General features: G+C 39.3%; 2 protein-coding genes across 2 annotated transcripts; one reads left to right on the top strand and one right to left on the bottom strand.

The window, feature by feature from the left end:
• Positions 1-596: 596 nt before the first annotated feature.
• LOC117979530 (large ribosomal subunit protein eL31-like) lies at positions 597-6176 on the bottom strand. The gene is given in 2 exon segments (XM_055111033.2): positions 597-839; positions 842-6176. Coding segments are annotated over 2 exon segments (369 nt in total). The 5' UTR covers positions 1107-6176; the 3' UTR covers positions 597-735.
• CMTM6 (CKLF like MARVEL transmembrane domain containing 6) lies at positions 6167-27801 on the top strand. Its single transcript, XM_008951613.4, has 4 exons — positions 6167-6445; positions 17214-17390; positions 21069-21167; positions 25011-27801. Exons 1-4 carry the CDS (start codon positions 6308-6310, stop codon positions 25146-25148), a joined length of 552 nt encoding a protein of 183 aa, XP_008949861.1. The 5' UTR covers positions 6167-6307; the 3' UTR covers positions 25149-27801.

Below are 27801 nucleotides of genomic sequence, written 5' to 3'. Positions count from 1 at the left end.
GGTTTCACCATGTTGGCCAGGCTGCTCTTGAACTCCTGACTTCAGGTGATCCGCCTGCCTTGCCCTCCCAAAGTTCTAGGATTACAGGCGTGAGCCACTGTGCTCAGCCTATTGCCTGCTGTTATAAAAGTTGTATTGGAACACAGCCACACCCATTTGTTACTATATCATCCACAGCTGCTTTTGTTTTACAACAACAGTTGAGTTGAGTAGTTGCGACAGAGACCATATGGCTCTCATAGCCTAAAATAGTTACTATCCGGTTCTTTAAAGAAAAAGTTTGCAGACCCCTAGACTAGAGCATTGTCTACAAAACCCTCCTAAGGGTCATCTGATCGTCTAGGGAAAGACAATTTTCTTTGAGTTAGTATTTATTACTGAGTTGGGCCCAGATTCCATAATTAAGGTATTAATTATAGAAAATTGGTAAATTGCAAATTATTTTTGTTAGAGGGAGATAAAAATGATTTCTCTGTGTTAGAGTTCATCACAAAGCTAACAATTTTATTTTCCGGTAAACCATAAACCAGTTTTGGATTTAACCTAGCAATCTTATTCTAGCATTATTTTTTTTCTTTCACTGAATACACACACACACACACACACACACACACACACACACACACCTCTCATAACCTCCTATAAACCAGTTTTACATTCTTCTGATTACTTAACTAATAAATTAGGTATTCTTTTTTGCAATTTTATAACTTTGATGTATTTGACCATCAGCAATTAGTTCTCATCCACATTGACTGTCTGTAGATTTTTGAAAGTGGTAACCAGTACATAGGTAACCAAAGTATAGAGCTTATTTGGTGAATCTTCATCCTTATTCTGGATAATCACACACAGATTCGGTATGAAACATTCCTTATCCCTTTGGCCCGGACAGCTTTGTTGAGCCTGGTAGCAACGCACACGTCTGGAGCTACCATCTCCTTCATGGCAAATTTCCGAATCTCTTTGAGTGCCCAAGGGGCACACTTCTTGAAGCGCACTCCATGGGTGCGCTTGTGAATGTTGATGGTGTATTCTTGGGTCACCACCTCGTTGATAGCAGAACGGCCCTTTTTCTTTTGGCCACCCTTCTTTGCAGGAGCCATTCTGTTGGGTCCAAGTTGGAAAGGCAATATTTTATTTTATTTTTTTAAGACAAGGTCTCACTCTGTCACCTGGGCTGAAGTGCAGTGGCACAATGGCACAATCAAGGCTCACTGTAGCCTCAACTTCCCAGGCTCAAGCGATCCTTCTACCTCAGCCTCCCAAGTAGCTGGGACTACAGGCATATGCCTCCACACTCAGCTATTTTTTTTTCTTTTTTCTTTCTTTCTTTTTTTTTTAGAGATGGGGTCCAGTCTGGTCTCGAACTCCTGGACACAGGAATCTTCCTGCCTGGATTACAGGCATGAGCCCAGCCTATTAATAAGTTAGATAAATCTTTGAATCAGGCTTACTATATGCTTGTATGAAAGTTATCTTTTTAATTTTTTGAAATTTGTACTTTGACATCAATAAGGGTTACTGCCTCCTATATTACCTCTCTGTTATTATTCTCCCTCAATCTCCTCGTCACCCAGACTTGAAATATTGGCACCTGCTCCAGTTCCTTTCTTACTCTCTAAACAAATCAGTCCTCAAATCTCACTGGTTTTACCTCCAAGGTTCTCTTGGTGCCATCCCCATGATTAACGTCAGAGTTTAAGCTTCTATTCCCTCTCTCCTGAACTTTTACAATAGCCCTTACTTGGATCTCTGTAACTACTGCGCTCAAGGCTACTAGAAAAATATCCCCAAGGAAAAGCTCCGATCATTTCACTCCCCTTCCTAAAACTCGTTGGGGGTTCTTCATTACCCAACAATAATGGAAAGGCCCAGTTCCTTAGCTTGATTTTCAAAGCCTTCCAAAATTTGATCTCGAGCTTATATTCCTTAACTACTCTGTCCTTTCCTGCTCCCTTCATTCACTGTGCCTATGCACACTTTCTTTGCCTTCCTTCATACCACCCTACTGCCTGAATACTTTCTGCCCTGTATCTGCATGTCCAAACCGAAGTATAGTTTAACCCCATCTTGAAGCTCCACTGTAGTGATCCTTTAAACTGAAAGTTATTTCTCTCTGCTCCGAATTAGCAACATATTTAATTTGTATCTCTTCTATAACACATATCTCTTTCTATTTTGTAACATAGTTCTTTGTGGACATTACTGTGGTATCATTGTAGGATAGCGTCTATAATCTAACTTTGTATCCACAGTATTGCCTAACTGTGCTAATACCGATAAGGGGCCAGTGAAAAATTGTTTAGCAGGAACTGCTGAAAAAAATTAAATTCTGAACTGAAAAAGTAGTACTGAGGCAGGATAGGCAGTCAAGGAAGTGCCCATATCCTCAGGACGCAGCAACCGTGGTGACCCCAACAGTCAACACAATAAGCCTCAGCATTTGAATTGTGATTGAACTCAGTCGAGCAAAGCTATCTTCAGTAGGAAATTTCTTCTGTAGAGAGCATGAGCACTTTGATTTTACCTGTCCTCAAACTGACCTTTTGCTCATTATAATAGCAAAAAACATGCCCCTGGGTGGAGATTTACGATGCTAATGGGACACCTGAGGGATGAACATGGGTGCACAGCTACTGCACATGTGCAGCCAGAGGACCAACCAGAAGATGCTTACTACTAGGTTGGTGCAAAAGTAATTGTGGTTTTTGCATTTAAAGTAATGGCCAAAACCGCGATTACTCTTGCACGAACCGAACGGTAACAGTTCTTCCCACCTCCTTATGAATAATCATGCAAATAATACATGATTAGCAATAACCTCCAGCAATAATCAATGTTGTCTCATCCTTACGAGCAGCCTGCCCTGAATTCTCTCTCTCTCTCAGGGTGTGATGTCTATTCTGTACTTAGCTTTCAAAATTTTTTTTTCTTTTGCAATAAATTATGCTGCATCTCTTTTGCTGTATGTCTCTTGTTTAAATTCTTTTAAACTAAGAAGACAAGAACCAAGGTCTTGCAACAGCCTCCAACACTACCACATTATTTTTTGAATGGCTGAAGTCCCATCAAATTATGTTCCCCAATCTCTCTCTCTTCTTGTGAATGTTTTTCTTTCTTTTTTTAAAAAATTAAATATCTAATTTTAAAGGAGAACAGTGAATATTCTTTAAAACCTAAATTTAGTGTATCTTCCTTTCTTCTTTTTGTCGTATTTTTTTCACCATACGTAAGATTTCTCATTTCAACATAGTGAGTCCCACCATTTGACTATTGCAAGTTGTTTTATTCATTAATGAGGGTGACAGTTTTCTGTGTGAATATGCCCATCAAAAGAGTTTCCTATACAAGTATTTGCTCATGAAGCACTAACATTTTTATTTGGTCTTTCAATTTATGAAGAAAATGTAAGGGATGCCCATTTCTTTACCTGGGTGAAATATTAGTCTCTAAATCCCAGGCACCCCCAAATCAATCAGAGCAAAGAAAATATGGCACGTCTACTGTCTACTACACAATGGCTTTCACTTTTATCACATTATAAAACAGTGTTTCTCTATGTGGATGGATTTCTTCCCAGATTCACATGAAGAGGTTGTTACAAAAGTATATTCCTAAGCCCCATCTACATTCAGAATCTTTGGGGCTAGATCTCCATGAATCTTCCTTTTTAATTAATCTCACACATGATTCTTTGCCATGTTGGAGTTTATGAATCACAGGCTAAATTTGTGTCTTCTTCTAAAAATGCAAAGAGAAGCAGAGACCCCTAGAGAATTGCATAAGTGTGCCCTAAACAAACCAAGAGGGTTGACGAAGTCTGTTCATCTTCTCTCTTGTCTCAAAGTATCCTTGTTTCTTTGTAACTTCCTCCCAATACTTTATTTTGAAAATGTTCAAACATACAGAAATGCTGAAATAATTGTACAGTGGACACCCGTATACTTCACCTAGATATTACCATTAATATGTTACTGCAGTTGCTTTATTAGAGATCTTTGTTGTTGTTGTTGTTTTAACAATGATTTTTTTTTTTTGAGACAGAGTCTTGGTCTGTCGCCCAGGCTGGACTGCAATGGCGTGATCTCGGCTCACTGCAAGCTCCGCCTCCCAGGTTCACGCCATTCTCCTGCCTCAGCCTCCCGAGTAGCTGGGACTACAGGCGCCCGCCACCACGCCCGGCTAATTTTTTCTATTTTTAGTAGAGATGGAGTTTCACCGTGTTAGCCAGGATGGTCTTGATTTCCTGACCTCGTGATCCGTCTGCCTCGGCCTCCCAGAGTGTTGGGATTACAGGCGTGAGCTACCGCGCCCGGCCTGCTTTTTTTTTTTTTTTGAGACGGAGTCTCACTCTGTTGCCCAGACCGGAGTGCCGTAGCGCGATCTCAGCTCACTGCCACCTCCACCTCCCGGGTTTGAGCGATTCTCCTGCCTCAGCCTCCCGAGTAGCTGGGATTACAGGCACACGCCACCACGCCCGGCTAATTTTTGTATTTTTAGTAGAGACGGGGTTTCACCATGTTGGTCAGTCTGGTTTCGAACCCCTGACTTCAGGTGATCCACCTGCCTCGGCCTCCCAAAGTGCTGGAATTACAGGCGTGAGCCACTGCGCCTGGCCTATCACAAATCTTTTATCCATCTCTCTAGTCATCAACTCATCTTAATTTTGGATGAATTTCAAAGGAAATTTTAGACATCAGTAATGTCCAATTTGGGATGATAGTGACTTGAAGAATAATGGGGCAATGAATCCTTGTAGCCCTGGTGAAAATACAGTGGCCTTCCTTGTTGGACAGAATTGATGGCATCTTCGCCTTGGGAGGACATTCAGAATGCATGTAATCAAAGACAGAAGGGTAGTTCTGGCTGGTTGTAGGTGGCCCCTGCAGGGCAGTATCTACTTGTCTCTATTCATTTGAATGGGAGCTTTTGTTTGTTACTGGAAGAAGAAAGGGAGGTTTGGGGCCACGGAGAAGATGTAGCAGCTGATGGCAGCAGAAACCCCTTCTCTCTTCCATGGGTTTTGAGACTCCAATGGAGAGATGAGTTAGAAGCTGACGTTTTCTGGGTTAGTGTTTAGCAGCAAGGTTTCGAGTCAGACTGCTTAGGCCTGCATTCCAGCTGCTCCTGGCTGTTTGACCTTGGATATGATTTCAGCCTCTTGGCCTCAGTTTTCTCATTTGAAAATGAATGTAACCGACTTTATACTGTCGAACCTACTTTATATTGTTGTGAACATCCTGTAACTCAATCAACTTCAGTTGCTAAAATATAATTACATTCCTTGACAAGTTCACACAAAATTAACATATGTGACTGTAGCAGTTGGTGACCAAGAAAGAGAAAAAGGAAATGATTTTGAAAAGTGAGCCTAAATGGAATTTCGGGAGACGCGGGAGGGAGCGATTCTGAAAGTCCTTACAGACAACTCATTGTACTTCAAATGAAATACGAATTCTTCCCTTGGTCTGCAAGGCCTGCACATTATCTGGCCTTTGCCTACATCTCCAACATCTCCTTTCCTCCCGTACTTATTCCTAGCGACACAGGCCTTTGGGCTTCAGATTGAGTCAAACTCATTTGGTCCTCGGGACATTTGCACTTGCGTGAAAGGCTCTCCCCAGAACTTTACAAGCCTGGCTTCTCATACTTTGAGTCTCATTCAATTCAAAGATCATGGTCCTCAGAGAGGCTTTCCTGACCACTCAGTTTAGTAGTGGCCATTTAAGTAGAGCACCCAATTCTCCATCCTTTTTTCCTTCTCCTTCCTCTTCTCCTCCTCCTCCATCTTTTTTTTAAAAATAAATTAAGCCACCAGAAATGCTGAATCCATTATTTTCGTATCATATTTTCACGTCACTTATCACTATCTGAAATTGCTATTCATCTGTTTTCTTGTTTATTGTCTGTCTCTGTTACTAGGGATACTGTGATTTTGGGTAGTACTTGGCTGTCACCCAAGTACCTAGAACGGGGTTCACTGCACACCGAAAGTACGCAAAAATATTAAGTGAATGAATGTCAGGAGGATGAAAGATGGAGGGAGGTGAGAAATCCATCAAAGGCTCACAGAAAGAACTCAATTCTTGGATGAAAGTCGGAAGAATCCCAACAGCTAACAAGCAAATTTGCTGAGAGAGGGGGCGGGGCGGGCCAAGGGCGGGGGCGGGAAGGGGCGGAGTCAGGCGGAAGCCGGGGAGAAGGCCCAGGAAGTGACGGCCGCCTCCCGGCTACCGGGGACTTCTGGAGTCCGAGAAGTCAGCGGCGCGGTTGCTGCGGCCGCCGCGCTCCCCGGCCCGAGGCGATGGAGAACGGAGCGGTGTACAGCCCCACTACGGAGGAGGACCCGGGCCCCGCCAGAGGCCCCCGGAGCGGCCTCGCTGCCTACTTTTTCATGGGCCGGCTCCCATTGCTCCGGCGCGTTCTCAAGGGCTTGCAGCTGGTGAGTCCGCGGTCAGGGAGGGCGAGCCCGGGCTGGGGAGCGGCGTCTGGCCCGGGCTTGGGAGGCCGCCGAGCTGCTTCGTTTCAGCTTGGTTGTTCAGTAAAAGGAGGTTTCCACACCTCTAGTTCCTTCCTTCTCAGCCTGGGGAAGGGGGCGTTACCCTCCGCCCTTCCGCCGGGCCGCCCCTCAGTCCCAAGGCTCTCCCCATCGGGATCCCACGAACTGGGGCCACCCAGCCTGTTAGGCGGGCTCAGGAAATGCGTCGGAGACCCAAGTCAGCCACTTCAACATCTTTCACTCATCCTCTATGGCGACTTTCCTCTCTTCTCTCTGCTGCTACCCTGCATTATCGCCCACAGTGCCTGTATTTAGACTGTGAAGCGCTGTTTATCTTTCTCTGGCTCTTGCGGTTTTCCTGCTGCGAGCCCATGGGGGCAGTTTAACTTGCTGGACAAAGTCCTGCGATACCACGCGTGGCATTGAGATGTGTGTGTATGTGTGTCCGGTAAATTGTCTTCTAAAAGTTTTATGTTGACTAGAAAAGAATTATTTCAAAATTGAGCAATATGGGTTCTAAGTGGAAAGTCAAAAGGACAGCTTTTTGTAAGTATGTGCGGATAGCAGAACTAGGACATGGTATGCATCTTTCCATTTTATTGAGTTTATTTTAAGCAGTTGAAGTACCATAAACCTGTTCGTGAAAACATCAAAGCATCTTTGAGATTTAAATTATTCACTTTACAGTCGTGTTGAGCTCCTATGTACTGTTCCAACCACTGATGGTTGAACCAGTTTAGGAAAAATAGAACCAGTTTAGGTTCTATTTCTGCAATAGAACCAGTTTAGGAAAAATCCGAATGCTTATGATGTTTATGAGTTTTGTCTTACTTTGTTTTGTTTTTTAACCGTTCTAAGTAAAAATTAGCTCATTGGTTTCCTTGCAAAGAACTTAAATTCTTACAACTCAAATGACCCGAAGTTAAATTCTTAGAACTCTAGTGACCTACTTTTATTGAATAGAAAAACAGAAGTCGGAAAATCGGCACTGCTGTTTAGCGATCAAAATGATCACATCTGCTGATGACTGGGAAATCATTTGAAAGCAAGTGATAATGTGGCCTATGGAACCCAGTAGGATCTGGCCTTATCTTTCTCCCAGTCTCCCTCTAGGTGGTTCCACACTGGCCACCTTTAATTTATTACGAGGCATCAGGGGCTCCTTCCTGCCACTGTTCCTTTGCATAAGCTGTTCCTTCTACCTTCTTCCTTCTTCCCTCTGCTCTTCTCTTGTTAGCTGTCACATGATGATTTTTAGGTATTAGCTGTATTTCTCTGCAGTAAAGCTAAAATTTTCTACGTGAATAGTAGAACTCTTTAGAACAGAAAAGAATATTCATCTGAAGCTTTTTTTTTTTTTTTGAGACCGAGTCTTGCTCTATCGCCAAGGCTGGGGGCAGTGGCGCAATCTCGGCTCACTGAAACCTCCGCCTCCCGGGTTCAGGCAATTCTCGTGCCGAGTAGTTGGGACTACAGGCACGCACTCGCCTCCCGAGTAGTTGGGACTACAGGCACGCACCTCCATGCCCGGCTGATTTTTTTTTTTTTTTTTTTTTCGTAGAGACGGGGTTTCGCCATGTTGACCAGCCTGGTCTCAAACTCCTGACTTCAGGTGATTTTCGCCCTCCGGACCTCCCAAAGTGCTGGGATTACAGGCGTAAGCCGCTGCGCCCAGCCCATCTGAAGCATTCTTGCTGCTCGAAAAAAATCATCTGTATTGGTTTGCTGCCCACAAAATCTCCTGTTTTCAGTTGCCTTTATTTTTTTCTTTCTAATAAAAAGTGGCAAAGCTAAAGTAAATTTTCTGATTACCTTCTTATAGTTTAGTAAACTGTAGTTTCGTATCTTTGGAATAGAACATAACCAGTTTCCTTCCTTATTGCTGTTATAGAAGAAAACATGGAACACAACCAGAAATTTTTGTGGTAAATGTTATAGTTGGACACAGAGAAGATGAATTTGCCTTAAAAGATCGTTAGACTATTATTTGTTCTCCATCATTCATAAGAAGAAATGGAGAAAAAATAAAAACTAATATCTCTTTATGAAATCCATTTATTTGTTTATGGGGAAATTGTCATGTTACAGGAATGCTTTCTTTAATGTGGAGATTTAAAAGTACTTTTTCATTACTGCCTTTCACTTTGATGGTTGTCTTTTTGTTCCTGCTTTGTTTGTTTTGATAATGTCTTATCTCTTCACAGTAACAGTATATTACAGGAATTATCCAGCAAGTCCCAAGAAGGTTACATATGAAGTCAGTAAAAGTTGTCTTCCAGCCTGGGGCTATAGGCAAGGTCTTTGCCTTAACTCAAATTCTTCCTTTAGATAGATTGGTTGTTTTACTTTAAATGTTTAAGTTTTTTAAAAAACTAAACAGAATTGCGAGCTCCAGTAAGGAAACAACTGTAATGGAGAAACCCATAATCAGAAGAGGAGGTGTTTTAACAAGGGACCTGCAAACCCTGTGAAATTTTATTCAAAATATTGTACACTTATATGTTTGAGTATATTATTCTGGACCCATAAATCTTAACAGAATCTCAAAGATCCTACAAAAGAAAAGCCTGCTCTAAAACTTAAAAACCAGACATTGTGTATACACTTAGGAAATTCTTACATTAGAGTCTTCGGAGGTTGAATTGAATTACCTCTGAGGTTCTTTGCACTCTTAAGGTTTTTTTTTTGTTTCAAACCTCTGAGGCTCCATGGGGTTTGCTATTACAGAACTGAATTGAATATTGAAGGGATAGAGAGTGGAGCCTGTACACAGAGGAGATTAGAGATAAAAGAACGTAACTTCTCTATCTCTTGAAGTTAACATAGCTGTGTCTACCATTTAGATATGACCTAAGCTTTGTTAAAACCCTAAGCATCCCCCAACTACCATCCACCCTTCCAGAGCTTAAGAAGAAATACTCAGTTGAGAATTTAGTGTAAGGAGTTACTGGAGTCCTAACTTTATGCAGTTTTTCAGTTTATACTATCCTTAGATTTGTCCACATGTTCATGTTTTATTTTGTGAATGTTTTTGAGGGAGTTTTTGTTTTAAGGGGAGAATTGACGTTTGGTAACCTAATTGCTTGCTGATATGCTGGTGCAGTGACCTAAATATGTGTCATTTTCTGTGCAACAGGCTCCACATTGTGTCCATGCTGTCAGTTGACTATCCTGATAGCTGCACAGTACTGGAATTCTAGTCGCTCATCTGGCAAGCAGTTTTAGAAATCACCAGTGATTTTTCAATATATTACATTATAAATAATGTTACCCTATAAGTACCAAGAAACAGATTACTTGGAAGCATTTCTTATATTGATGCTCTTTTCATTATTTAAATATGAAAACTGATGTATAGTAAATTGAAATGTTCTGTTTTTACCTTGAGGAAGATCCCGTAATGTCAGCAAATTATATCTGAACCTTTGTAAGAGTAAATATTTGCCTAAGGCAAGGGAGGCCTGGCCTGTTTCTTCAGACCAATGGATTTTTAAATTTGAACTTTACTTATAACTACAAAGTTTTTAATAGTAAAGTTCATTAATTTATAATTCATATCATTTTGTAGATGGAGCTTTATAATTAATGGCAAACATTTAAAAGTTCTTTTTATAAAATATAAGTAGTAGACTGTTAAATTAATGGAGAATTCGTATTTAATATAGTGACCGTTTTAAGGAACACTTGAAATTTCAGAAAAGGTAGTGAAACTGAGGCCGGGTGCGGTGGCTCATGCCTGTAATCCCAGCACTTTGGGAGGCCGAGGTGAGCGGATCACAAGGTCAGGAGATAGAGACCATCCTGGCCAACATGGTGAAACCCCGTCTCTACTAAAAATACAAAAATTAGCTGGGTATTGTGGCGTGCACCTGTAATCCCAGCTACTCAGGAGGCTGAGGCAGGAGGTGGAGATTGCAGTGAGCTAAGATCGTGCCACTGCACTCCAGCCTGGCAACAGAGCGAGACTCCATCTCAGAAAAAAAAAAAAAAAAAAAAAGAAGGGGTAGTGAAACTGAAATGGAGAGATAGAGGCAGGATAGTAATTATCCAGTGTTTAAATCACCAGAACTGTAAGATCATATTTTAGTCACTGAGACTTCCCAAATCTGTTGATGCTAGCAAATTGTTTTTAATGTATGATTTAATACATTAAAGGAAATATACAGAACTGTGGGTTTAACTTCAAAAAGCCAGTCTTACAGGGAAGACCTACACAAACATACATACTCGTAAAAGGAATTTAACAAACAGTATTTCATGGGGAGAGAGGAAGTACAGAGTGGGAGTCAGAGACTTGGGTTCTTGTCTGTGCCGAGCTAACTTGGGGCTTAACCTGTCAGTAGCTTAATTCCATCTTTGTAAACGTGGGAGTGGGAGACTATATCCGCTAAGGGCCCTCCTGACATTAAAAGCTTGATAATTCCCTTAATTATATTTGGGTAAAATTTTATGTCATTAGAAGGAGTTACATTGGGTATACAGTTGTTAAGTACTTAGCTTAATATTCAGTAAGCAATATTTAGTATGATGACTTCATGCTATTAAGAACAAAACTGTTTAGCAAAAAATAATAATTGAGCCTTTTTACTTATGGGTTACATTTACCATGAATTTCTTAGCTAATTCAGTGACATTTTTTCTCTCTTCCTATTTTTGACCACTTTGGCATTTAATGCTGGTGACCACTCATTTCTCGAAATTGTTCCTTCAGCTTTTACACTTTTTTTTTTTTTTTTGAGACGAAGCCTTGCTCTGTCACCCAAGCTGGAGTGCAGTGGTGCAGTCTCGGCTCATTGCAACCTCTGCCTCCCAGGTTCAAGCAATTCTCCTGCCTCAGCCTCCTGAGTAGCTGGGACTACAGGCGTGCACCACCATGCCCGGCTAATTTTTGTATTTTTGATAGAGACGGGGTTTCATTATGTTGGCCAGGCTGGTCTCAAATTCCTGACCTCGTGATCCACCTGCCTTGGCCTCCCAAAGTGCTGGGATTACAGGCGTGAGCCACCGCGCCCGGCCAACTTTTACACTTTTTTCTTTTTAATACAAGAAAGTGTCTGCTTACCAAAAAAAAAAAATCAACTAAAAATATTAAAATAAAACCACTTTCCCACCCCTCACACTACCAGGTGTCACGGTATGAGTAACAGTTTGGAGTATGTTTACTTGCTGCTTTTTAAGGAGTTTTCTTTTTCTTTCTTTCTTTTTTTTTTGAGACAGAGTCTCGCTGTTGCCCAGGCTGGAGTGCAGTGGTGCGATCTCGGCTCACTGAAAGCTCCGCCTCCTGGGTTTACGCCATTCTCCTGCCTCAGCCTCCCGAGTAGCTGGGACTACAGGCGTCCGCCACCACGCCCGGCTAATTTTTTTTGTATTTTTAGTAGAGACGGGGTTTCACCATGTTAGCCAGGATGGTCTTGATCTCCTGACCTCGTGATCCGCCCGCCTCGGCCTCCCAGAGTGCTGGGATTACAGGCGTGAGCCACCGCGCCCGGTGTAGGAGTTTTCTTTTTTTAAAAACACTTCCTGTGGCTTGCTGATAAGCAAGTTAGTTGCTCTTTTCCCTCCTACACTCGGAACTGTAGAATTCCTTTAGGCCCCACCCAATCCTCTGTTCCTCCTGTTTTCTAACCTACTAAACCAGGCAGGTGTTCCCTCCTGCCTTCATCTAAACATCCATATTCCCTTGCATGATCATCACACAACCACACCCAACTCCTAAACCATTTTTTTCTTCATCCCCATCCAGTTAGGTCAGTTGCCTTATTATCATTTTTGGATTTACTATGCAAATTCTTGCCCTTATGAATATGTTCTTTTTCATCCTCCACCTAGAATTAGAATGTCCTGTGTCTATCCAGGTTCTGTTTGTGTCTCTGCCTGGTTTGAGTCCTGCTTTTCCACTCATCCTTCTCCAGCTCCTTCGAACATTTTCTTGAGATTTCCTAACCTACATATAATGAATGCTCAGTTAATGTGGTATAAAATATATTGTTATTATTGTTTCTTGTACATTGAGCTTATTACTCCATCATTTGTATCTTCCTATACGTAGAACAGTGTTGGAGTGTTGCTAGTTCAAGTACACTTTGAGCTAGCAATTGCGTAATGCTGTGGGAGCTTACAAAGGAAGGTTAGTAGCCTCCGAGATGGGTAGGCAGAGAATTTTTTTTCTTTTTTTTTTGGTAGAGATGGGGTTTCACCATGTTGCCCAGGCTGGTCTGAAACTCCTGAGACCAAGCAATCCGCCCGCCTTGGCTTCCTAAAGTGCTGGGATTACAGATGTGAGCCAGCGCATCTGGCCGACAGAAGTTCATATTGACTATAGCTTGTAGTGCCAATTTGTTGGCCTTTAACTTGAGATGGGAGCTAGTAAATGTCCACTTTTTTTTTTTTTTTTTTTTTTTGAGATAGTCTCGCTTTGTCACCCAGGCTGGAGTGTAGTAGCGCCATCTTGGCTCACTGGAACCTCCGCCTCCTGGGTTCAAGCAATTCTCATGCTTCAGCCACCCAAGTAGCTGGGATTACAGGCATGCGCCACCATGCCCAGCTAATTTTTCTATTTTTAGTAGAGATGGGGTTTTGCCATGTTGGCCAGGCTGGTCTTGAACCAGGTTGGCCAGAAGGCCTCAAGTGATCTGCCCGCCTTGGCCTCCCAGAGTGCTGGGATTACAGGTGTGAGCCACTGTGCCCTGCCAGATGTCCATACTTAATATTGTACTCCTTGATTCTCTTAAGATGTCCAGGCAGAACCTGCCTCCTGCTATTGCTCTGAGGCAATAGGTCAGTAAGGTCAGTAGGAATGCCACCTGTTAATACGTTTGGAATAGGACTTATAATGACTTGAGACTGACTGCTTCTGGACAAGCTGGATCCTGTCTTTTTTTACTGAAAGTAGACAAGCAGCCTATGTCTGTCCTACAGATAACCTTTTATTGCCATATAGCCTTCACACATGAGTGTGCCTAATAGTCTAATTGTAAAATGAGTGGTTCAGCTATTCCCAGACCCTAATTAGAGTTTTAGGCTGGTATCTTCTCTCAGTTAATTGACTTTTATACAACCGAGGTATATTTTGTAAATTTATCAGAGAGAAACTTTTGAAACTTGGACAAGATTTAACATAGAGGCAAGAAAAAGGCAAGTGAAATGTTAGATATTTAGTATTTTATTAGACTATAGTCATGTTAGAACTCATCCTGTAAGTATGATTATAGGAGACTAAGGAAGTATCTTTACACAGTGGCCCTCTGGGATTTATCTTGGTGTTGTCGCTTTATATCCTGTGGTGTAATGATTGGGAATGCCTTACCTAACACCTGTCTGAAGGAAGTTGTTTGGGACATGCTGGGCTATTTCATGCTTCACTAACTTACAGGAAATCAGAGAATGTAACCATTCATGTTACAATTAGACTATTTTTTTCTTTTATATAAATTCTTTGCAGTTGTGGGGATGTATACATTTTGTATAGCCAGTAGAAGGGAGAGGAAATCCCTTAAAGGTTTGGATACCAGTATAGATTTAAATTACTATTTTTTAACTTTTTATTTTGAAATTATTATAGATTCACAGGAAATTGCAAAAAAAAAAAGTACAGGGAGGTCCCACATTTGTATGTGCATGTGTGTGTAATTCTATGTAATTTTACCATGTGGATAGCTTTCTATAATCACCACCACAATCAAGACACAGAACTGTGCCATCAGCAGAGGCTTCCCTGTGCTACCCCTTTGTAGCCACACCTTTCCCCTTTCTCTTGGCTGCCACTAATTTGTTAGCCATCATTATTATTTTTATTATTCTAAGAATAGGCTATGAATGGAATCATGCAATATGTAACCTTTTGAGATTGGATTTTTTTTTTACTTTGAATAATTCTCTGGAGATTCATCTAGGACATTACATATATCAAGTTTGCTCCTTTTTATTGCTAATATTCCATGGTATGGATGTACCACAGTTTGTTTTAACCATTGGACATCTGGAATGTTTCTAGTTTGGGGCTACTATGAATAAAATTGTTATAAACATTCACGTACCGGTTTTTGTACAAATGTTAAGTTTTCATTTCTCTGAGATAGTTGCCCAAGAGTTCTATTTCTGGGTCATATGGTAGATATATGCTTAGTTTTTAAAGAAACCGCTGAACTGTTGTTTGTCCCTTTTTAATGAAAATGTTTTGTAGGATAAGATATTTACTATTACTATGAAATGTATCTGTTGATTTTGGTAGCAATCTTGTTGCCATTAACCTGTCTGGTTGCTTCTACTGGCCTGACTGGAGTGAGAAGGGAATTCCCTTTAGCCTCTGACTTAGGTCATCAGTCATTTTGATGGTTTCGGCCCTCAGCAGGAAATTCCCTCAGCTTCCACAAAACCCACACACACTGCCCAAGCAAAATACTCTTCTTCACTCTCTTCCCTTCTATTTCTAGAGAAGAGTTAGCCCCAAACCTGAGCCCTGAATCCTATCTTTAGAGAGCCATTTTTCTACCTGTCTTTAGACCCACCCATCTTACTGGTTTCTGCCTAAGTATTTAAACATGCTCAGTTCTCCCATGTTGAAATTCCCTTCTCTTTGAGCTCATCCACTACTGCCCTATCTGGCCATTCTTTCCCAGCCACACTTATTGCCTATGCTGTCTCTCTTTCACTGCCTTACCCTCCCCTTACTTCCCAATATACAGTATTGTAATCGAGCTTCTCTCCCTGACTACCCTGGAACTTTTCTTGCTAATGTCACTGGCAACCTTCTTATAGCTCAGTCTAAGGTAGGTGTTTCAGTGTTGTTCTTACTTGACCTTTAAGTAGCATTTAGCACTCTTGATTACTTGTGTGTTTGTGCATGTGTGTGTAAATACTTTTTTCTTGTTTACTACCCCTTTGATTGCTGCTGCTAGTTGTCCTTTGCTGGTTTCTTCCCCTCTGCATATCCCGTAAATCTTCAGATTCCTCAGATTTCCACATAAGGCTATCTTTCCTCATTTGAGTCATCTCACCCTCCCACTCTGCCAGCTCCCACATCTTTATCTGCATCTTAGACCTCTCCTTTGAGCTCCAGACCATATATTCATTTGCTTTCCAACTACATCTTCACCAAACTCTTCCACAGACCTCCTCAATCACAGCGTATTTAAAACTGAATTTATTCTCTCCCTAGCACCCTTGCCTTTTAAAAAGAAAAAAACCTGACTCTTTTTTCAGTGAGGACCAGTATGTTAGTACCACATATACAGCAGTTGGAAGTAGTTAAAACCCACTTGTGTGTAATTGAGTTGCCAATTTAACCAGAGTTAACATTCTCCACTCACCATACCAAGCATCCTGACCTCACACCAGTCACCCACAGCCTGCCATGGCCAGTAGGCATCTCATTAGCACTCTAGAACTCTTGCTTCTGTCATCAGTTGAGTTGTGTTGTTCCCATACTGGTTTATGCTAACTATACTTTTATGGCCATACAGTTAAATATTACAAAGCTGAAAGTGAGTGTTAAAATGAATTGTTTCTTTAAAACTAAATTGAATGCTTTGGAAAGACTGAAAGATAAGTTACTACAAGATTTATCTGCCATGGAATTAAGGAAGAGCAAGGCAACTGTAAAAGGCTGGTAAAATAGTCTGACTCTAGAAAGATTCTGAACTCTGTTTCTCAGGTGTTTAAGATCTCACTTCACTTCAGATAACATCAGTCTGGAAGTAGTAGTCCATAGATGATGAAAGTGATTAATGCAGAAAACATGTGGAATTCGTCAGTAGACCCATAAAGAAAATACTCACTTCAGCAGATTGTTAATAAATGTGCGTTTTTAAGTTAAAATGTTTAAGGTACACATGTGTTATCTTGTGTTCCATATTATTTGTATGCATCTTGTCTGATATGAGCTTTTGCATCTTGTCTGATAAGAGCTTCTGCTGCATCTCTCAGTGATTGCCACTCTTCTCTATTGCTGCTCCCTAGTCGCTATTATTTGCCCTGATTTCCTACATCAGCTTCCCAGTTGGATGTCCGCCCCAAGGTTTGCCTTACCTCTGGTCCCTTCTCCATATTGTAGCCAGTGAGAACTACTGAAAGCATACACCTGATCATTGTCAACCTTTACTTTAAAATCCAGACTCTTAATTAACGAGGACATTTAGATCTGGCCTCAGCTTACCTCTCTAGCCTCATATACTAATTTTTGTGCTGCCATTCTCTTCCCTTAAACTGTATACTTAAGCCATGTTGATTTGACTCACTTCGACAGTTAAGTTGGAGGTCGGGGTGTGTGTTGTCTGTATGTTGGGTCAGGGGGCAGGTGCCATGCTCTCTCATTTCTGGCCTTTCTATATACTGCTTCTCTGCTGGGAATTTCTTTCCTTAATCTTTCATACCCCAAACTGACTCTGTTCTTCAGGTCTCAGCTTTCTCCTTCAGGAAGCCTTTCCTGACCCCGAAGTTGAGCGTCTCTCCTGTGTGCTTTTATAACAATATTATATATTTCCCCTTTGCTGGCATTAGTACACGATAGGCTAATTAATTCTTTATTTACCTGTATTTCCTTCAAGGCGGCCAAACTGTAAGTTCTGTGTAGATAAGGTTTATTCATTAATCTTGTTTGCCATAGTCTCCTCATTGTAAATATTTGAGTAAACGTATTATTCAGAAACAGCTTTCTAAATACTGTAGATTCTCTGAAAAAACACTTAAGTAAAATGTTTTGCTTCATTTGTAGTTGCTGTCTCTGCTGGCCTTCATCTGTGAAGAAGTTGTATCACAATGTACTTTATGTGGAGGACTTTATTTTTTTGAGTTTGTAAGCTGCAGTGCCTTTCTTCTGAGTCTCCTTATACTGATTGTGTATTGCACTCCATTTTATGAGAGAGTTGATACCACAAAAGTAAAATCATCGGTAAGCATGAGAAAATATCATCCCTATATTAATAGCTGTTTTGTAATCTGGCATAATTTTATTGTTCAAAGCAGTAATGTTTTCAAAACTCAGCAACGTGAAAAGACAGTATCCCTTGTTCCAACTGGCTCTGCTTCTAAGCACCTCATTTTTTCCTACCAAGGGGATGATAGAGAGGGAAAGTGAGATTAGAATGAGAGTGACAGACACTGCCAATAGTTTACAGTTATTGGTGGTTTAATGTAATTCACATTAGACTTAAAAAAGCCTAGGATTTTGTCACTTCTGATTTCTCACTTTTGAGTGTCACTCATTGGTTCTACAATTATTAATTGTGTGCCTTTATTATATGCCAGGCATTTATATGCTAGACATTGGAGATAGAGTAATGAACTAATGTGAAATATTTCTGGAGCTTTAAAATAAAACAACATTTAAAGCTTAAAGCTTCAGTGATTGGGGAAAATAAAACAACATGTAATTCTTCCTATATTTTGCTTTAATGGTATTATGAAAAGTTGTCTATAAGTGAATTAAGAATGCATTTGTTCCTGTGTTAGTTTGCTAGGAGCAGAATCCTGTTAGAACCAATGCCCTACCATCTTGAGGTGCTGTTATGGCTAATGCCATCACTATAGGAATTTCTATGACAATGACAACAGGACTCATTTGTTTTATGAAATATATATTAAGAGGATACAGATAATCCTTAGAATTTTTGTTAATTATATTTGTAGTCTTTGGACATTTTTCTTTTTTACAGATTAATATGCCATAAGATTTGGACAAGGGAAAAGTTCTCAGGTGTCTGAGCTGGTTGATTTATAGTTTGAATGTGTAAAAAAAAAAAAGTATATATTCCAAATTCTGGCTGGAAAAATTTATATTAAAAAAATTAAAGATTGAAATCATTTTGTCATTTCTTAACAGTGTGAAACAATATCACCGTAAAAATATTTTTAGAAATGTTTAGTTTTTATTTTAATGCTGCATCTGTAGTGTTTAAAGCACACTGATCATTTTGACAAGAAATGGTTTTATAATATTGTCCAGTGTAGTATAATGGTGTAACGTAAAAAAAGTAAAACATTTATTATATCAAACTTGAGCATTTAAAAAGTCATTTTAGAGTAAATACTGGTTTAAAAATACTGAGAAAAAAGAAAAATTAGTCCATCCTAAAATAGCTTTTGTATTATTTTGCTGTATTCAAGTCTTTTTATTCCATTCATAGTTTTAAAATTTAAAATATTTGTAATCATAGAACATATATTCTACTTTTTACCTAATATAAGGATTTCATGTTTGTTTGCAGGGTTTAAAAATCACTTTTTACTGTCTGCATATTAATACACTTAGGTTTTAAATATTTTTTCATGCAAGAGAGGTTTTCTGTTTTAGAGGAATGTGTTTTGAGTGTGTGGTACTGGTGGTGCCTAAAGAAGAATAACTTTTTTTTTTTTTTTTTTTTTTTTTTTTTGAGAAGAAGTCTTGCTGTGTTACCCAGGCTGGAGTGCAGTGGCGCAATAGCAGCTCACTGCATCTTCCACCTCCCGGGTTCAAAGGATTCTCCTGCTTCAGCCTCCCGAATAGCTGGGATTACAGGCGTGTGGCACCACACCCAGCTAATTTTTGTACTTTTAGTAGAGATGGGGTTTCGCCATATTGGCCAGGCTGGTCTCAAACTCCTGACCTCAGGTGATCCGCCCACCTCGGCCTCCCAAAGGAATAATATTTTTTAAGAGAGAATGTCTTCTATCCCATGCTATTGCAGTCGGAGTCTATTAAGAACAACAGTAGCCAACATTTTTGGGACGTTTACATTTATTAGTGGTATAGCTCAGATTTGAACTCAGGTAGACTGGCTCTAGAACCCGTTTATTGAACACTACATTATGGTCTAAAAATGATTGTCTTGTTTCAATTAACTTGAATGTATTCCAAATATTAGTAAATAGAATTTTATATTTATATGTAATAAATTTGAAATAATCAAAGGGATTAAAAAATAAAGTACTACAGGGAAACACCTTTTAGAAGCAGAGAAAACCTCTTTTTTTTTTTTTCTTTTTTGAGACAGAGTTTCGTTCTTCTCACCCAGGCTGGAGTGCAATGGCACGATCTCGGCTCACTGCAACCTCTGCCTCGTGGGTTTAAGCGATTCTCCTGCCTCAGCCTCCCAAGTAGCTGGGATCACAGGTGCCTGCCACCACACCCAGCTAATTTTTGTATTTTTAATAGAGATAGGGTTTCACCATGTTGGCCATGGTGTTCTCGAACTCCTGACCTCAGGTGATCCACCTGTCTTGGCCTCCCAAAGTGCTGGGATTACAGGCGTGAACCACCGTGCCCGGCGAGAAAACCTCTTACATTTTATATAAATGTTAAGTGAATGACTGACAATTTAGGAATTCTGTGTTAAATAGTTTTATTGATTTTTTTTTTTTTTTTTTTTGAGATGGAGTCTCGCTCTGTTGCCCAGGCTGGAGTGCAGTGGTGTGACCTTGGCTCACTGCAACCTCTGCCTTCTGGGTTCAAGTGATTCTCCTGCCTCAGCCTCCAGAATAGCTGGGACTACAGGCACCCATCACCACGCCCAGCTAATTTTTTTTGTATTTTTAGTAGAGACAGGGTTTCACCATGTTGGTCAGGCTGGTCTCGAACTCCTGACCTCGTGATCCGCCCGTCTCGGCCTCCCAAAGTGCTGAGATTACAGGCGTGAGCCACCGTGCCTGGCCAGTTTTATTGATATTAGGTTTAGTGGAGTTTGCAGTTCAGAAAACTCAAAAAGTATCAGACTTAAAACCCTTTGGAGTGGCTATCATTTTACCAAGTTTCCCTTTCTGAATCAAGTATATATGTCATTACTGTTTTCAGTTGGCATATGAGAGCCTTGTGAGGTAATGCCTGAGAAAGCACTTGGAAACACATGAAACATCTCATGATTGTAAGCTGCATTATGATAAGATATGGAAGCTTTTATGTAGTAGATAAGCTCATCGTATAAGCTCACTGTAGATTACCCACTTGGAACAGTTGAAGGCAATGTGTTATTCCAGAAAGCTTAAGTGTCTAAAAAACACACTATTGGCATACTTCTATTTAATAATGGGTAGTTTTTAAAATTCTTTCTTTTAGAAAGTGCTTTCAAAGCATTGGAGTGCTCTCAGAGATGTCATCCTACCATAAAATACTTTGAAAGGAAAGAAAAATGCTTTTTTGCTGGAAGTAAGATGGAATTGTAATAAATGCTTTGGCTTAGATAATTTTAATATGTCCCAGAGAAAAAGAGGACACACACAAACACTTGCACACATACACACGAGATCTTTTCCGGGACTTTTTTTTTTTTTTTTTTTTGAGACTGGATAATAAAAAACATCCCAGTTAGCTGGGACTACAGGTTCATGCCACCTCTCCTGGCATAGGGGATTGTTTAAAAGATTATCTTCTAATGTGTTCTCTCAATATGCCCATCCCAGTGTGGATACTGTTTTTTTACAGAGTATTTATTGAATGCCAGGCTTATTGAAAAGTTAGAAGTTTGGGTATGTAAGTTTGGGTTGTATCAAGAAAAACAAGTAAGTAGCCAGAGCTTTTTAAAGTTAAAAATGAAAAAGTTCATTTCCATGAATCTAACTGTATTGTATTCCTTTTGTGTTTTGTATGTATGCATAGGATTTTTATATTACTTTGGGAACAGGATGTGTGTTTTTGTTGGCATCCATCATTTTTGTTTCCACACATGACAGGACTTCAGCTGAGATTGCTGCAATTGTAAGTACCTTGTATTTTTAACATTGCTTATTTTTGTTTCCTTAGAAATATGGAATTTGGAGAGTACTTGACAAGTTATACAGCATGTTAGAGTTGTTTTTCTTTAACTTACTTTTTAGTGTAATTTTGAATAGAAGACCTACAAGCAAATCAATATGATAGCCTTTAAAACCTAGAGCCTATAGAATTTGACTGAATTTCGTTTAAAAAAAAATCCACTTACTCCACATATCAGTGTGTTATTGCTAATGGAAGTGGTAAAATTGACTTTATTATTTTATATTTCTCCACTTTCAGTTCAATAAATGCACACCTACACGCCAGGTGTTTTCTAGGTATGGAGAATATATGGGAGAAATGATTCAGAGACTCAGTCTAGAAAAGCAGACGGAAAAGTAAAGTTGTAATGGAGTTTGTTAAATGAACCAATAGCAGTTGTTCTGAGACTGGGTGCCGTGGCTCAGGCTTGTAATCCCAGCACTTTGGGAGGCCAAGGTGAGAGAATCACTTGAAGCCAGGAGTTCAAGACCAGCCTGGGCAAGCAACATAGTGAGACCTCATCTCTACAAGAAGAAAAAAAAAATAAAAGAAAAAAAGTTGGTCTAGACAGCAGTTTTCAGTGGGTTATACATATCCTTAAAGTTTCATCAGACTTCTCAAGGAGTATGAGGCAGAGATAGTGTTGAGGAAATTAATTTCCAGCTTTTAAACCTCCATATGTAATCTTTTTTAAAACTTATATGTCTGAGAATTTATCTCTGGTGAAGGAGTCTCACCAGCTCTTTTCCACCTTCCCATTCCCAGTCGCCACCCACCTTGCCCCTCAAAAAGAAAAAAAACTTGCTTGTCCTGAATCTTGCTGGATTAGTTCCTTCTCGCACTGCTATATAGAAATACCTGACACTGGGTAACTTATAAAGAAAAGAGGTTTAATTGCCTCATGGTTCTGACAGCTCTATAGGAAGCATAGCAAGGGAGGCCTCAGGAAATTTACAGTCATGGCAGAAGGCGAGGCGGAAGCAGGCACATCTTACATGGCCAGAGCAGGAGGAATAGAGAGAGTGGGGAGGTGCTACACACTTTTAAACAAGCAGATCTTGCAGTAACTCACTATTACAAGAACAGCACCAAAGGGGGAATCTGCCCCATGATCCTGTCACTTCCAGCTAGGCTCCACCCCCAACATTGGGGATTATAATTTGACATAAGAATTGGGTGGGGACACAAACCCAAGCCATATCACTTATTATGGTGGATTACCCTGAATTGTAAAACAGAAAAACCCTTGAGTACAACAAAGAGACAGTTGAAAATAAAGATCCAATTTTTCTCTGAAATTCTTGGGGCCAGAATTTTTTTCTTTTGGATTCAGAATATTCTGGATTTTAGAAAGGTAGTGCTGTACATATGCTATATTACACAACACCACTTGAGGGCCTGGGACAGTACCCTGTAATCTAACATTGGTATATCTGAAGTAAAACATATGAATATTTATAGTAAAAGGGATAAGAAAAGACTGTAAGTAGTCTTACTCCATGTAAATAGGCTTACTTCGTGTCAATTTTGAGCCAAGTGAATCATGAAAACCTTGCGTTAATGTAGTTCTTTGGGTTTCGGAATTGTAAATTAAGGATCATGGCCTTGGACTGGTAGCAGTGCTGTGAACTTGAATGACTAGCAACTGGACAACAAATCATCTTGCAAGTCAGCTGGTTTCCAATTAATACTTTGTTTTTAACAAAATTGAAGTTAGGCCGGGCGTGGTGGGTGGTGGGTCAACGCCTGTAATCCCAGCACTTTGGGAGGCCAAGGTGGGCGGATCAGGAGGTCAGAAGTTTGAGACCAGCTTGGCCAATATAGTGAAACCTTGTCTCTACTAAAAATACAAAACTTAGCTGGGCATGGTGGCAGGCGCCTGTAGTCCCAGCTACTCGAGAGGCTGAGGCAGGAAAATCGCTTGAACCGAGGAGGCGGAGGTTGCAGTGAGCCAAGATTGTGCCACTGCACTCCAGTGTAAGTGACAGAGTGAGACTCCATCTCAAAAACCAAAAACAAAATTGAAGTTGTAATTAATAGAGTTGTCAGCTAATACATCATTAAAACTGCATTTTATGATAGAAAACTCAAAAGGAGTTCAGAGAATTGCATGGCTATATTTATCTATTCATATAACAACAGTTTCTTAGCACTTACACGTGTAAAAACAAAACATACAAATAAAATTAACACTGAATCTTGATTCATTCTAGCAATAAGCAATATTTATTCATGGGTACATGAACCAATAGAAGAGAAAAATCAAAGTTTTAATAGGGCTTTATGGTTAATTTCAGTTTAGAAACATTTTTGTTGCAGAGGAGTATGAGATGGTGATCAATAAAATAATGAGTTTTTAAAATCATTTTTAACTTTAAAAAGCTCTGGCTACTTATTTGTATAAAAATACATTACTATAAAATTCTGTGGGGAAAGTGAAATGAAGTTGAGGAAAAATTGAGTTCCAGGGAAAAAATTTACAGCTATAAAAAAAATTTTTATATTTTAATTAGACTGTCCCAGTATTTATATTTCATTGGATATATTTAATAGTGACAGGTAGTTTAAAAAGCCGATATTTATAATATGCTGGAAATTACCTTTTGTAACTATATTTAAATTATGAAAAGTTTTATAGACTTAAATGCATGAGAAAGTTCTTTTTTTTTTTTTTTTAATTCGGAAGTGTGTGAACAAAAGAGCTAGATGACGACTTGTGGTGATCAGAGACAGCTTCAAAAACAAGGGTGACATTTGGTCTGAGTTTGATGTATTTAAGAAGGTTGCCAGGAAAATAAGGGGATAAATGCCATCAAGTCAAAAATAAAGATTCCAGAGGGAAAAAGAGTTGGCTTTTGTGGCGGGGGATGGGAGGGTGGGAAGCATTGATAATTAAATTTAGATTGGATATGTTGGGGATATCTGGGGGACTTAATGAACTTGGAGCTCAGTTTACTTTGTGGTAAAATGAGGTGGAATGCTTATTCTTTAGAGTGGGGAGGAGAGGTCAGGAGACTGCAACAGACTGTAAGAGAATGTTATTAATAAAAATCGTGGAGATAGGGAGTATTAGATTTGGAAGAGACTTTAGCCATCACCTACATCAATTTTCTCTTTTTTACAGAGAACTTATCTGGCCCCCATATCCTTAAGGGTTTTGCTAGTGGAGAAGCTAAATTTGAAGCAGACGCATGGTCTTCTGTCTCTTGATAGAATTCTCAGAACGTATGATCGTATTTTAGAAGAGAACAGTTGAGGAAGTGATTTAAGGAAGAGGAAGTAGGTAGTGGCGTCATGTCACTGTGTCATCGCATTGTGACAACTGGAACATTATTTAAGTAATTTAACCTAATAGTGTCTTCAAAATGGAATTTCTGTTTTGATATTAATAACTTTTTTCATTTTCACCTAGGCTGAGTTGCCTAGTCACGTATTTTCCTTATCGCATCTGTGGGTCAATCTAACCATGCAAATATTTTTGTTTTGTATCATTTTATAGGATTTAATGTTTATCTGTTAACCTTACTTTTCATATATTAGCCCTCCACATATAAACATGCACACATAAGGCAGAACATTAATATTTTGTGAGACTTTGACTAATAGCCATTATTCTGGAAGTTTTTCTTTTATAACTTCTTTTCATTTTTTGATGACTTAAAAAAATTTTTTTTACCATTAAAGAGTAGTCGTGTATAAGATAAAATTCATGAACATCTTGTTTATATGAAACATTCTCCAAGCCAAGTAGGAAATGTTATATTCCAAAATTCTCATATAACCTTTCCTCCTTTTTTTCCTCAGGTGTTTGGATTTATAGCAAGTTTTATGTTCCTACTTGACTTTGTCACTATGCTGTATGAAAAACGACAGGAGTCCCAGCTGAGAAAACCTGAAAATACCACTAGGGCTGAAGCCCTCACTGAGCCACTTAATGCCTAAAGACTCTGGGGAGCAGATGTTACCTAAGGTAGTGACCCTGCATTGTGGTGCCTGAGCCCTGGCAGAAGCTCTTGTAAAATTTGTTAATTGGTAAAATTTGTTAATTGTTTAAACCACTTCTTTTGGAGAGCAAAGGGAAGGTCAAGAAGGCAGTTTTATCAATATTGTGTCAGTCACCACAAAGTAGGCCAGATAAGTTAAAAAAAAATTTTTTTTAAATAATAATTGAAACTTATCTCAAATGGAGATTTTGGTGGGAGGAGGAGAAAACAATTGTTTTTAAATCACACAGCTCAACGGTTGATAAATGATTCTGTCATTCTGTTACAGGTCATTCTTTTACTAGGCTTAGCTTCCAAATTATGCTTTATAGCTGTATAAACATCGTGATTATATTCATCTACTTAGAAATTGTTTTATTTTTAAATTAATTTGCTTAGCTGTTTGTTTTGATGCTTAGATTATGTTCTGTTAATGGGAATTTAACATATTTAAGAAACCAATATTTAAAATGTTGGTCTAGGTTTTTTTCCTTAACATATATTACCAGGCTTTACTGTATTTCACTCAGCCTTAAATGTTATATTTTTGGATAACGGTTATTAATTCTTTGAGACCTTCGTATAGCCTATAAAATGTATGGGAGATGTTGGTATTTTATGTGTATAAAAGCAACAATATCAGCAACTTCGTGTTTATACTGCACCTTGGTTGATGTCAAGTAAAAAAAAGATTGTTTTGTAACACATAAAAAAATGGAAGAAACTGATACCACACCTAAGGACCAAAGATAAGAAAGACTTTTTGCCCAAGACAGTGAAAGTAATTATAAAAACAAGCTTTGACCACTTACCAAGTATCTGAAGAGATGAGTTCATACTATGATTTAGAAAGTGGTTCAATTCCCCTGTTGGCATATGATTATTTTTACTAAAATGAATACAGCTCTGTGGGTCTTCCTTAGTGTTTTCTTTGAAGCCAATCTGTTTTTTTTAGGGCCCCAGCCTTTGGTTTTTCATCTGTTCGAGATGCCTCTTCTCTGTCTCCTTATCAGATAGAAATGGAGTCATGTGCTGCTGCTTCATCTAGCAGAGGTTGGCCTCTGGCTCTGACAGTTTTTGTCAGTTGTCTTTAGGTGGTCCTGAATCTTGGGTCCTTTTGATTGTGAATACTGTGTAGCAGGATCTTGAGAGTCCTTGTTCTTACATAGGCATTGCTCTAGTTTGTCTTTGGCAAAAAAAAAAAAAAAAATATCCAGGGAACCCTGCCCAGACTAATACTGTTGGTGGCATAAGAGAATCAAGCCATTCTCAAGAGATAACTTCATAACCAGAATTGTCTGTTGGCTAGCAGCTGTCACAGATAGGCAGGGCACTTGGGATATGACCTTTCTGTCCAGGTGGTTCACAGACTAGACCTTTCTTATCCTCCTCCTAGAGTTTTGACTTGGGACTCTAGTGTTAAGATGATGAGCCCATACATCAGGTCCTTCTGCACTTTGGTGGAAGTCTCCCAGGGTAGGTTTCCTATTTGAAACAGTGGAATCATGTTTCCAGTGATAAAGTTTAATGACCTCATCCTTTTTTTTTCCTCATCTGCCATTTTTGTGTCTTAGATGGGTTTTAATTGCATGAATGTGGCTAATGTGGTTCTCAGAAATTGGTCAGTATGGCCCGACATAGCTTCTGCTCTGTCTTACTGACTCAATACCTTTAGGATTTGTATCAGAGTCTGGATACTAGTGTTAGTGGTGGTGTCACCACTACTTAATTGGGAGATAATGAAACCAATCATGGATGCTGTTTTTATTGGGCATGTCATCTAAGAGAGGAGAAATAGCTGGGTTTTGGGTCTAATTATGAATAAGGACTGATTCAGAAAACGAGTATATGGTAGGTAAAGTTTCACATCAGACCGTACCATTGTGATTTTTAATGTCATCTAGACCTATCTAAAATTCAGAGCATATCATCTGGGCTACCTCAGGGTCACCACCCATGCATTGGGCTTAGTCAGGATTGACAGATACATTCTCAGCTGGCCTGTCATATAAAACATACTGTCATTGAGCTTAAGCTCCGCTTGTTCTGAGGTTTCACCTCCATGTGTTTCATTGGTGCAAAAGTGGATCTCTTAGTTGGTCACTTAATTCTTTCTTTTTCAGAAAGATAGTATGTTCACTGGTATATTTGGTCACTCTTAGAACCTTCCTTCACATTGTTTTTTATGGGACCCATGAATGGTTAGCCTTTCTTTTCTATTGTAGAAGGAAATGGGAGTAAAAAGACCATTGTAGTAAATAAGTTCAAGGGGAACTTGGGACCAGAAACCACTGTTATGTACAAAAAATGGCAAATTCAATAAACTCAAATTTAAAATAATTTTTAAATTAACAGTTATGATAAATTTTATATTTTATACAAATAGATTGCTTAGAATGGTTCTCAAGAATTATAAGAGAAATGAACTCAGTACAAAAATTTTATAATTACTATACTTGTGTTTTGTTTGGGGGCTGGGAAGTGTATTTTTACATTGTTTGTAGCCAATCATTTTATATTTGTCAATTTAAATCTTATGGGTCTTTTTTTTTTATCTCTCTTGATGTCAGATTTTATAGTCTTTTTAAATAAATCCATTTAATTAAAACGTT

Source organism: Pan paniscus, chromosome 2 (genome assembly GCF_029289425.2).
Source record: "Pan paniscus chromosome 2, NHGRI_mPanPan1-v2.0_pri, whole genome shotgun sequence".
NCBI lineage: Eukaryota > Metazoa > Chordata > Mammalia > Primates > Hominidae > Pan > Pan paniscus.
This window is presented reverse-complemented; position numbering and strand designations above follow the sequence as displayed.